We start from the raw sequence: 13,253 nt of genomic DNA on the forward strand, positions 1-13,253 counted from the left end.
AAAGTAAAATGATACAGAAGCTTTTGACACTGTGTGTGTCTCTTCCTCTGCTATGAATACATAAATACGTTACATATGGGAATCGAGAATGGTACCGCGTGGTCATATGAGAAGCTTGTTTTAACACAGTAAAACAAGCTTCTGTTACGTAATTGTTACGTATTACACGTAACTCGCATCTCTCGTCTCCCATTGGCTGAATAAATATCACTAGGAGAAAAATTATTTTAATGTATAGAAAGATAAATATATATTTATTTATTTATTTAATAAATAAATAAATAAATATATATATATATATATATATATATATATATATATATATATATATATTTATTTATTTAATAAATAAATATATATATATATATATATATATATATATATTTTTTTTTTTTTTTTTTTTTAATAATGTACTAATAAATTAAAATATACTAATAACGTATTCACTTGAATGTTACTCAAAAGAGAAGTTCCTATACACGGGCCTTGTATCTGTTGGCGATCGTTCACCTTTAACACCTGTACTGAATAAAGATTCATTGCAAATTATTGAGTATATTCGTAAAAATTCCAATTCCGCTTTGACTTATAATAAAAAATTAAAATCGTAGGAAGGAATGGCAAATTAATTTAGGATGTTCAACTTGCTGTGTTTTTGAAGTTTGTTTCCTGTATGTATTTTAGAGTTCCATCAAAACCGATTATTTTGTTAATTAGATCTAGAGTATTTTTCATATACACGTTCATGTTCAGTGTTCATTTTATATCAGTAATCAAAATGTTCCAGCCGTGAACAAAGAAAGGCTAAAGAAACATTTTTGCCGATTATTGCCTCTTGGTTATTCCGTAGTATTTCTAAAGATTTGTTCTTATTATTTTATTTGGAGCCCGTGGTATGGTAAAGTAATTTAATTAAAATATTGTTAATTAAACAACTCCTTCATTATCTCTTTATTCTGTTTTCAACAGCCATAATTTGAATCAGAACGGAGACAAAATTACAAGCTGTCGGCAGACAGCGACTCAAAGGATTGCATCAGAAGGAGTAAGGTAAGCACAAAATTTAACTGTTATTATTGTTTTTATTATACTTACAGAAAGGAGAGAGAGAGAATTTTTGGTTTCACTTTTTTAGAAATATATACAGTCTTTATGTATAAGGAAGAACTATATAAAAGGATTGATTCTAATTTTCTCTTTCTCCTATTCTAAGGCCTGATAAAGTGTAAAAATCTTGTTAACTAATTGGAAATAATAATGTTACGGATGCCTTTTAGAAACTCGAATGCAAATTAATATTGGCACTCTTCGTTGTTCTGGTCAGTAGACAACAAATGAAATTTACTGATATACATGTAGTTTACTACAGCACTACATGTAGTATTCAGAGGCAGAAGTTATGGTCTTTAACCTCCAAAATAGTCCGCGGACCGAAAATATGTCAGGAAACACTGATCGAGGCCATACAATATTGCCAATTTTGTTGTTTCTTGAAATGAAAATGACCTGAAAAATTTTAAAAATCCTGCAGAGTTGAAATTAATAAATCTTTATTGCAAAGAGTGACAACTCCATCATTATCTTTTATTCTGTTTTCAATAACCATAACTTGAATCAGAACGGAGACAAATTTACAAGTTGTCGGCAGACAGCGATGAAAAAGAAAAGAAAAAAAGAATCATGGCTGGTCTGCTCACATCGAAATCTCGATGCGAGAGACATTATACAAGGAAGTTCGAAATAAAAAAAAAAAACAATAGGAGAATGCAAACTTTCAAAATAACATATAGGTATCATCGCAAGGTATAAATCCTCAGCTCTACGATTGTATGTTTTTGATTACGTTTTATCGGTGCTTTGTATCGCAGATAAATCTTTGTACATCTGCATCCAGGCCCTGGACTATCTGAAACTGTTGGTCGGGATAAAACAGTCAACCAGGTGGAACTTACTGCATTTCGTACGGAATGAGGAAAGGGCCCTGAGGGTTTGACGTTGGATCCTCCAGTGATAAATATCCCAGAAATTAATGGAGCTGATATAGCTTGTAATAAATTTTATGGTGGTAGACATTCTTCTCTCTTCAATTCTTGTTTTATAGTTGGGTGGTTTAAGGCTGCTCTAATTATAATAGTATGTCATTTGTAAGGGTACGTTTGTTTGCAACTCACCTGATCATCCAATAGTCGTCTGACTGATTGCTGCGAATTGTGGATGAGGAAGATGAAGCCCAAATCTCTGAAAAAACAAAGCTTGCTTCAAATTTGTTGAACTTTTTGCATATTAATGTTCGAGCTTCATGAAATATTTTAGTAATAGGTGATTTTCGCAGGAGACTTAGAATGGAGCGAATACATATACTTAATATGGAATGTAGTGGCTGTTTGACTAGTTATCCCTCAGGAAACAATACCATAAGTGAGATGTGTCTAACCTAGAGTTTAAAAAAAAAAAATGTCAAAGAGAAGTGGAATTGATCCAAGCAGCTACACGAGCAAATATCCCTGCTTGAAATACAATATTGTTTCCGATTGTGAGATGTTTGTCGCAGTCTTTTGTATACCCATATCCTTAAGAGTTTGGTGTTTGACACTTTTCTGTTTATTCCCTTAAAGCTGATTCTGTTTTGTTTGCATTCAGGATAAGTTTATCATTTTTCTAAGCCTTTCTTTTTTTTTCTAATTTTTTCTGAGTCTTAATTTGTAGGCCGCATGTATCCTTGCAATTACTGTACAGTTATCCCAACTTTAGTTATCAGAAATTTCATTCACCCAAAAAAATTTTTATAAGTTTTTTCGCTTTATTTATTTCCTGATTTCAGTCAAAGAAATTTGCACATTTAATATTTAAGCATAATAACATCAAAATTATTGCATGAATGAAATAAAATCTGAATCCGCTTACACATTACGTACAACATTATGAATGAAACAACCTGACCACACGATATGTGGACATGTGTTGTTGTAAAGGGCGGCGGCTCCTAGAACGTCAGTTCAACTCCGCCGCGTTTCTCTGTGATGGAAGTTTCTGTGTATTATGTGTGTGTTCTCTTGTTGTGTCTGGCCGCTTGGCTACCCAGAAGCATCAGTCACCTGGACAGATGATTCTGGGTACTCGTCCACACCTCGAGAAGGTGGGCCTGTCCCATAGTGCTCGTACTGTCTCAATTCGCGACTCTGACCCACCTGATGTTGCCAAAAGGTGAGCCAGTTTCCTCTGGGGGTCCACTCCAGAGGGGAAAAAAAAGATGAGTGTAAAAATTTAAAATGAAAGAATTTTATATTTTTTTGAGACCTGAGATTTGAGGTCCCCTCGATTTAAGAGGCCCCGGGCGCGCGCCTCGTGCGCCTGTGCGGAAATCCGCCACTACTCCCATCCCCAAAAAGTGACCACACATGCACAGAACGTCGAGACCTTAAAATATGTGTAAAATTTCTGTAAAATAAGTGCATATAGTACTGTACCACAATGCTGTCCAACCATTTTGCTTAGCCGGGCATCTTTTGTATATTTTTAAGAAGTGAGAGGGCACCATCAAAAAACTAAAAATATAAAATAAAATAAATATTTGTAAAAAATAAGCATACATATATATTTTTTAATTTTTAATATTAAAAATTAAAATATTAAAAGTATAAACATTAAAACAGTTTATAATTTAAATCTAAAATCTTAAGTTGACTCTATTCTCTATTTAATAAATTTGCTTGTGCAAATTTACAGGCAGGTTTTTGAAGTAGTTTTGAGTTTCATTATTTTCAATAAAAGCGAGCATTATTTTATTAGAAGAGACATGGGGGAAAAGGACAAATTTAAAATGCCTAAACCATTTAATTTTATTTCAGAATTAATTTCTAAAACTTACCGTACATCCAGAATTTCTTCCGAACACACATTTCAGTAAAGATTGTTGCTGTTCGCGGGCGTCACCTGACCAGAAATAAACGATTTTTGATGTTATAATGGGCTGTTTAATTTGTTTTATACATTTGTATGTTCACTCTGCTGAACTAAAGTTCAAGCTCAGAAACATTTATCCCGTTTACTTGCTCGATATTTCAATTGCGAGTTTCTAAACCAAACTAGTTTATTTACTAAAAAAGTAAAAGATATAAAGTGTATAAATTACAGGAGATCGTATAATATTTTCCTCGAATATCAGAATATCACTGTGGCAGGATTTATTACCTGGTACTACCTGAGAATAGACAGCGGAAGCGAACATAATCTCAGTAAACGCGATCCCATCAAAGATAGGGATAAAATTTGACTAAAATAGTTCATCGTGATTTATTTCAGTACTGTATATTTGGGTAAATATAGTATCGTGACATGATTTTGATTTTTAGGAGGGTTCGACGGCTGAAGTTTCAGAATTTTAATTGCCCGAGGTTTCAGCTAGCAGCTTATGCCTTGATAAGTTGCTAGCTTCTTATACGTTCCTAGAAATGAAGGTTTCAATCTTTATTTGTATTTTTAAATTCATGTTCAGTTGACTGTTTCCTTGCAGTCTGTAAATCACAGGGCGTGTATAAAATTTCCCATGAATATTATTGTAGAAAACTTTGTTTTCCAGTGCCGCTTGAGCACAGCCAGCCGAAGTTATTTAATGGCATTTTTATAAACTCAAAAGGAATGCAAAAGATATTTTAAAACTTCCATGTACTTTCACAAAGCAATAGGGCTGCCCGTTTCGAAATGATTCATACAAATAGTGAGACTGGAATGTCCTATTTTTTACGAACAGGCAGTTACTTCGAAAAGAATTTGGGAGAAGTGTTGTTTCTGTTTTTTTTTTTTTTTTTCTTAATCAGAAATTAATATGTATTAACCCCAAATAACCGTTTTTATTATTTAGTTTTATAGAAAAAAAACTCGTTAGTTTTTTCTGTTTGTTATTCTCAGGTGTATGTCGTATTTTTATTGTGTAATTTGATTTACATACAACATTACTCAACTACTCCTATCTTTTTACAATTGTGTACATTCGCTTAAAAGGTACGATTATTACGAAAATTATTATTAACCTATCTCTCTCTCTCTCTCTCTCTCCCTCTCTCTCTCTCTTAGTATTACATTACTGGACGTGATCTTGGAAAGGCATAGTCACTCTCTTACGGCCTGATCCAGGTCTTCTCTTCACATCACCGGTTTCACGCTTTAATTTCAGCACCCGGAATACTCTTGACTGGTGGCAGCCTATTTTATCAGCGATAGCACGCGTAGAAAGCCCTTCTGGGACAGAGCAACAGCTACATTTTTTTTTCTTCGTGTCAACTGAACATATGGAGCCATGCTTACACCTCTGCAAAACAGGATACTAATGAGCGTGTATACCCTTCCAACGCCGTATTTATAAAAACGTCTGATGCAATACCTTGCAAATACTGACTGATGCAATAGAAGCGTTATATGACGCAATACCTTTGCTTTGCGACAAAGAAAATGACTGTAATCAAACAATATCTAAACGTTTCACTACAAATGTTACTTTCTTTTTTTTTTAAGGTGATGCAATTTTATTTGTCCACCCTGTAACTCGATCTACTACCTTACAGAGCCGTACATTATACAAATTATTCATGCCTATAGAAATACGGCTTGCGACCACATCACTTCACCAAACAATAGGGCTGCCCGTGGGATAACCACATCTCCAGTACTCAGAATGACAATTCATCGTCGTTTGGACGATTCTTTGAGATGGGGAGCTGTTGGACGACTTGAAGCCAGGAGGCGCAGGCGGAGGTGGCACATTGGCTTAATGTGTCACACTGTATCATCTTCGCACTCTGAAAGCAGTCTCAGGAGACATGAACCATTAGAAGAAGAGCTAGCCAAGGTTGCCGGAGGGCTACGTCAAGCAGAACAGACCGCTATCTGGCTCTAACAACAAGACCGAATCTCTAACAGCTTTGAACATTACGATGTCATCAACTATCTCTTGAAAATCATTTTCAGCCGTACTGTGTTAAGAGGGGTCGATTCAAGCGAACTCTACCCAAGGAAGCTAGTGATTTGTATCCCATTAACTTTGGCAAATAGGGGAAACCCTGAAGGCCGCAACAAAGTACAAAAAATAAATAAAATCCCATTAACCTCAAACCACCTCAGAGCTCGTCAAAACTGATGTCATGATCATGTGAGTTGGACCCCTGACAAATGGGGTACAGATCCGTTCTCTGATGTGGCCCGTTTTAGCCAAGACATATTCTAATATTAAATCTTCTACATCTGGAGACAACGCGAGGAATGCAATACCATTTTCCCAGGGGCTCACATCCGGTGAGTATGGGCTTTTGCACACCCAGGGTCCTGAGTTGGATATCATCATTCTTCTCTTTCTTGGTGATTTCCTTCTATTTCTGATTCTCTCTCTCTCTCTCTCTCTCCCTCTCTCTCTCTCTCTCTCTCTCTCTCTCTCTCTCTCTCTCTCTTAGGTTAACTCAGAAAGTCTTTTTGTCTGGTACAGCATAAGCCTCAGGCTTCCTTGTACCATGTGGCTAATAATAATAATAAAAAAACATCCCTCCAACATCAGAGAAATTGGCACTTACGGTGGAGGCAGTGTTCTCGTGTGGAGCGGAATAATAATCAACGGCCGCACTTCTCTTCATGTTTTTAATAGGGGTACCTTAACTGCGCCGAGGCACTGTATGTATGCCTGTGTACTTCTTTTGGGTGGCACCTAGACGTTTAGTCAAACTCCACCTTGAAAAATCTGTGTTGAAAAAGTAACTGTGTCTACACTCTACAGCGATCAACACCCGCTCAATCACTGCCCATTTCTAAGCATGAGGAGTTGTGCCTGGTTCTATTATCTAGTGCTGCTGCAACAATTTATCATCCAGTGGAAGGAGTGCAATACCAAAGGACAGGAGCCCTCAGGCTGCCTAACCCGAGGGGGAAAAATTTTATGTATAGTTAATACCATTATATACATTCTATATTATTACTAATTTAAGAACATAACATTTAGTTTCTAAGTTAACAGCTGTTTGACCTAGTAAGGTAGAAATATAAGTTCATGAATACTTCAGTCTACTGTCCACTTCTAGAATTAGTAAACAAGGTGCGTCTTCCTTTAAACAACTTGTCAGAAAAAGATTGGAATGCTGCAAAGTTCTTGGCATCTTGAATCAAAATACCGAGGTTATCAGTCCTAATAGGTTGAGTGCTGTTAAATAGTTCTTGTCTGAAGTCGTCATAAGCCGGGCAATAAAGCAGAACATGCCTCCAATCTTCTACTGCCCCACAAAAACAAAAAGGGTCAGGTTCAAGTCCAAATTTACACAATTTATCCCGCAGTGAGCCATGTCCAGTAATTAAATATGACGTTGTCATTGAAGGATAAAGCCATCCCATAACTTTCTTATTTACAGCAAATGTTGCATCTTTGATGAACTCCCTGGTAGTGAATTCTGTTTCATTGGATTGCCATCTATATTTCCACTTCTCAGTGAATTCTGTCCAAAGATTAATTTTCTCCTGTCGATTGTCCGTGGCCAGATTACTTACAGTGTCGCGGATTTGAGTTGCCAAACCTTTCTTTCTTTAAGTTAGAAATCATGCCTTGGTATGCCACATAAAGGTCAATCGGAATACAACCTGAGATCACTTGTAATGCATTGTTTGATGTTGTTCTGCAGCATCTATGTGTTGCCAATATCATCTTTCTCTGCAGTGATAAAAGTTTAGTCTTCACTGAGACGTGAGTAACCCTAGGAAACCATATGATAGCCGCATATACTACAATTGGCAAAAATATAGCCTTATAATATAATGCCAAAGTTTTGTGCTTTATACCCCATTCAGCTCTTGAGAGCCTAATCACATTGGCAGTAAACTTCTTAATCTTTTCAGCTACGTTCTTTATGTGGGGGATAAAAGAAAATTTATCATCAATAAGAGACCAAGATATTTATTTTGAGAAACATAAGGAATTTGGACATTGTTGATATGAAGTTTAGGAGGTCTGTTATAATCCAGTTTATTATTGAAGATCATCATTTTAGTTTTCGTCTCAGAAAATTCTAGACCATTCCAGCAAATCATCCAGGATTTCTTTCCCATCTGTTTCTAGCAAACGTCTTGACCTGCCTGGTATGCATAGCACTAAATCGTTGGCATATGCTATTTTATTGCAAATTTGACTTTGTTTTAGTAACCATTGGTCTAAAACAGAATTCCAGAGGAGAGGCCCAAGGACCGAGTCTTGTGGGCATCCTCTGGAAATGAATTTTGAAAATACCAAATGCTGTGAGATGACTTTTATCTGCCTATTTGAAAAATAAGATCTAATAACCTGATATAGTAAATCATCACATTCTGCCTCTCGAAGTGACCTGAGGGTGCTCTCCCACCAGAGTGTATCGAAAGCGCCCTCAAAGTCGATAAAAACAACCATCGTGCATTCTTGTCTGTAGTTTTACATAGATTCACCAAATTTCTGATGGCATCTTCAGTGGAGGAGCCTTTCTTAAAGCCGAATTGTGAATTAGAAATCATATTACTTGTAGCCAAAACGTTCTGCATCCTAGGCGCTAATAATCTCTCATAAAGCTTTCCAAGATTTCCTAGAAGGGATTATAGGGCGATATGCCTTGGGATCCATCGCCAATTTTCCAGGCTTTCTGAGCACCTTTACTAACGCAATCTTCTAAAAATTTGGAAAAGTCCCCTGTTATAGACATTTGTTGAATACATTCAACAATATATGTGGAAAATGTTGGTGAAATCTTTTGATTGCAGCATTTTCAACCAAGTCCATTCCAGGACATTTTGACAGATTGATTTTAGAAATTGCAAGTGCAGGTTCATCTAGTCTAAATAGTTCCGTGTCATTTGATCCCTTGTAAGATCCGTTAACGAACCTATCTGAGTTTGTTCGGTTGTGTCTTGCTCTGGGTGATCATCAGGGAAAAGTCTCTCTATAATAGCTTCAACCGTGGAGAGCCAATCAGTAGTCAGACTTCAGTTGTTGTTTGTTAGTTATTTGGTTTTTAAGAGCATTAGCAACTAAGGCCATATTGCTCCGGGGATATGCGTTGGTCATTCCCTGACCTTTTCGCATCCTCCGTAATTGGTGGTCACGGGCTCGAACCCCAATCTAATCAAGAAGCGGGTGTTACGCACTGCTGCTCCTGCCCACCTGGCTACGGAGGCGCCGAAGATATATCTCAGGAGCTACAAGTTTGTCACGACAAATTTTGTATATCCCTATGGATTAAAATTACCGCAGAGGTACTGAGAACAGATCCTCGAACCTTATGTGTGACTTTTTAGGGATACGGTTGGCCCAGATTTTTTTTTTTTTTTAAGCACGACAACGCCACTGCACATACAACTCAAGTGGTTGAGGAATATCTTGAAACTAAAGATATCCAACGACTGCCGTAGTCGGCATGCTCACCAGACTTAAATCCGATCGAACATGTGTGGAACGCCTTTAGACGTCGCATTCACGCCGACAGCCAACTCTTCGATCACTTGGTGAGCTAAGGTCTGCGCTGGTGGAAGAATGGAATTTGTTCCATAGACACCCTTATGTCGAATATTGTTCTCCGCTATCAGCACTGTTTAGTCGTTGGGGAGGATCATACGCCGTACTGATGTCATTATGACCATATATTCGAACATCTTGTATCAACTTTTGTAATGTGACCTTTTTGTAAATTCTTATAAATGTCCCTTTTACCTGTACGAAGTTTCTCGCTGTCTCCTCATTTCATCGTTATTCTATGTTACACCATCGTACCAAATTTTGTCCCGCTTCATCACAAGCCGCACGAGTTACACCACGTTTTCTACGTGTTCTGTTCGTTTTGTCGAGCAGTGCAGGTATCCTCAGCAGCTTTAATTCGGACGCCTTCTGGGTCGTTTTGATATACGGTGCTTGACGATTCTTCAAGCAGACTCACTTCTGAAGTGAGCCTGCTTGAAGAATATTTAAATATTTTGGTGCGAAGATATGAGAAAATTGCATATGTTTAGTTGGTGTCCAAGATGAATGGGCTCAGTAAAGTTGCTGTCCACAATGCGCTGGTGTGAGTGCAATTGAGATTTTTATTTATGTAGCTTTGGATGCTGCTATGTTCATTCATCTGAGTAGTATGCCAGCTGCAAACTACATTTTGCACAATTCTAGTGCGTGCCACAGCACTTCTTCGGACATTATTATGCATTGAAAAAAATTTGGTAATATATTGTTTTTTTGGTGTATATGGGATATTCAAATTGAGGTCCTTTGTAGATACAGTGAAGATAGTTGATTGGTGGTCATGATTTTCAAGTGTCGGTTTGATTGTACAGATTATAAATGCAAAGATCAGGTCACACCTGTTGGTGTGACCAACTCTCTGTAGTAGTAAATTCTGAAATAAGGATATGCTTTAATGAATTCTGCATATGTCCATTTCCTTATGCCTGCTTGTTTTTTTTTTCTTTTTTTATTTTATTTTTGTAAGTAAAGTGATATTCTTAGGTCTCTTCTCATCAGATCATAAGAAAAAACTTTCTTTTGCCTGGTGGTTGGAGGATTTTACATCATATTAGGGAAACTAATACAACAGTAACAATGGGCCGTATAATTATAATGATGGTAGTCTTTCAGATTCGGTTATATACCTTTGCCTTTCAAAAAGTGGGATATTCAAATTTTGTCCCCCAAGAAATTTTTTGGGATCCAGATTGCTGACGTTTTTTGTACCGCAACTTCTCCTGCAGAAAGTAGGTCACTTCATATGAGATATCAATTCTTTTGCAGTTTTAGGACATGTTATCCGTATATCTCATGTGATTATCTCAACAGCTTCAATGAAGACATCATTTAGAGATGTTCTTCAACGATCACTTAAGTTCGACCAACTTTGAACTTTCCACACTGCTCATACAGTTGACACTTTTCTATGGCATTCTCATCATCTACTTCTATCACTGGCAATGAATATCAACAGGTTTGTCATTTTTGGCCCACAGAAATCGAATGACACTTCGCATTTGATATCGCTTACACAGTTTGTTGCGTCACCAATCAGCTGTTAAACTTACGACTGGAACTTGAATAGCACTGCCACCCAGTGATATAACACACACCCGATCAACTCTCGCGAGTTCTTGCAACTTTCGCGACTTTCCTATAATTACAGAAACAAATTACTCTAGTTACTTAAATAATCCATTCGCCTATATAACTGTATAATCTTTGAACATTATCTGAGTTCTAAATCATTGGATAAGATATTTTGACGACATAATATTCATAAAGATGTTGAATGCCAAAAATTCAAATTTTATTTCAAATTTCTTTTTAATTTTGTATGATAATACTTAACAACTGGCGATAGAAATTAAACAACTGTCGAATGTTATTTAATCTGTTTTTTATTTCAGTAGATACCTTCTTTGCAATTACGTTCTTGTAACATTGAAATTGTGTCTTTCCGTAGATGAGTAGTCAAGAAATTGAAAATGAGTACACGAGATCTGTTTCGTCTCAAATGGACAGATTAAATGGATTTATCCAGCTTATATTGTAAAATATGTCGACATCTCATGAACCAATTATGTTCCTTGCAGGTCTGGGGATCTTGTTACTGAGATTTCGCTGTTCAAAATCGAAATTTTGTTAAGATATAAGCTAAAAACCTCAAACCACAGTTTTTGTAGTGTTCTTTAAGTAATTGAACTTCCCTAAACAACATCCCACCATTCAGCAAAAGTTTTAAAATTATTCTTTGCATTTCACGACTAGCTTTTTTTTTTTTTTTTTTTTTTTCCAAATCAGATCATTATCATCCATTACACCACTTATGCTGCCACTGTAATCATCTAGATCAGTGTATAGTGTGTTTAGGGTCTAACGGCACCAGGGGTTTCCCCCATCTCCGGGTAATATACATTGTGGTGTGATACAGAACACTGTAGAGGCCAGAGGTTTAAAAGTGTGTGGATATTGTGGTGTGTAATGTTTTGTACCATTGTTCATCTGGTCTTTTAGCCGTTGGGTCTCAAATGAGACCCGCCGTTGCCCACACTATACCTCGTGGAGGCAGACCAGGTACACCAGTATTTTAGAAATTTACTATTTACTCTGGCAGGTCCTGCCACCTTATTTCCTGAGATTTCAGTGGCTAGGACCTTAAAAAAAAAAAAAAAAAAAAAAAAAAAGTGGAGGGGGGGGGGAGAAACGTTAGAAATTGGGTCAGGCCGAAAGAGATAAGTTATACAGGTTAGAGTTCATTTTTTTTTTTTTTTTTTTTTTGTAGTGTGGGGCTTGTGTAGTTTTGGCAAGGGTCAAACGCTAGTCGCGAGATAGCTAGAAATTGAAGGGAGACTGAAGACTGGGGGGTGAAAGACAGAAATATGCGGTCAATAGTGAAGATAACCCCAAAAGTCGGCGGGGCAGGCCCATGCCTCACCAAGTGACGATAGAGGGTGGCAGGGGGGAACGGTACAGAGTAACCATCCCCTGCCAAGGGAAGGGAAATTAAGTGAACCGAGTGAGGGTACCCGGTTCAGATCGCCTAATGATGTTTCGGCAGCAAACTGCATAATGTCTTTGTCAGGTCTTCGTACGCCATTCCTGGGACATGTCCCGTCCGTGTGAGTGGTCAAGTCCAGATAATGACTCCAGTTTAAGCCTGTGGTCAGATCCAGGTTAAGTTAATGATTAGTTTTTCAGATTGTAGCTGTTAGGTTTTTGTGTGGTTGACACATCTAAGAATCTTTATTATGGATGACGAGTGGTTAGTTTGTGGGAAAATTCCAGCTAAGGTTGTGGGTATGTTCTTCTTCTAGTAAAAAGATCCTGCGCAAACTGCGTTAAGGCTTTATAGTTGTCCTCGCTCTCCAGGAGATATTGTTCTTGGTTTATTGGCGAGAAACGTATTCTAGTTGTTAAGAGGCAGCGGAGGTCTTCGTATAGTTGGCAGTGGTGCATGAGGTGCTCCCACGTCTCTGGCTGTCCACAGTGGCAGAGAGGGGTGTCACTCAATCCGAAACTGGAGAGTTTTGCTCTTATTGCGCCATGTCCCGTGAGCAGGTAAGATGTCAGCAGTCCCGGTGAAAACCAGTTTGGGCTTTTGGGAAACACTAGTTAATTATCCGGTATGAATCTTCGGGTGACTTCCCCTTTTGTCAAAGTCGTCCAGCGGGTTTACCAGGCCTGCTGTAGGTGGATGAGAAGGCGTTTTTTTCTCGAGTTTACGATCGTTCGCCGGATCAGTTGTGTAGTCTAGGCAGGTGATTGC

The 13,253-nt window shown here is 37.5% G+C and overlaps 1 protein-coding gene across 2 annotated transcripts in view; it reads left to right on the plus strand.

The window, feature by feature from the left end:
• The window catches only part of LOC150091079 (uncharacterized), a 628,940-nt gene that overhangs the window by 494,681 nt on the left and 121,006 nt on the right, over positions 1-13,253 (plus strand). For both annotated transcript variants that reach the window (XM_090374068.1, XM_090374078.1), the window contains one exon: positions 970-1,050. In XM_090374068.1, the coding sequence (XP_090230194.1) occupies positions 970-1,050 (81 nt within the window). The remainder of the gene's footprint in view (positions 1-969; positions 1,051-13,253) is intronic.

Source organism: Mastigoproctus giganteus, chromosome 1 (assembly GCF_048544385.1).
Source record: "Mastigoproctus giganteus isolate SK-2022 chromosome 1, ASM4854438v1, whole genome shotgun sequence".
In the NCBI taxonomy this organism is placed as follows: Eukaryota; Metazoa; Arthropoda; class Arachnida; order Uropygi; family Thelyphonidae; genus Mastigoproctus; species Mastigoproctus giganteus.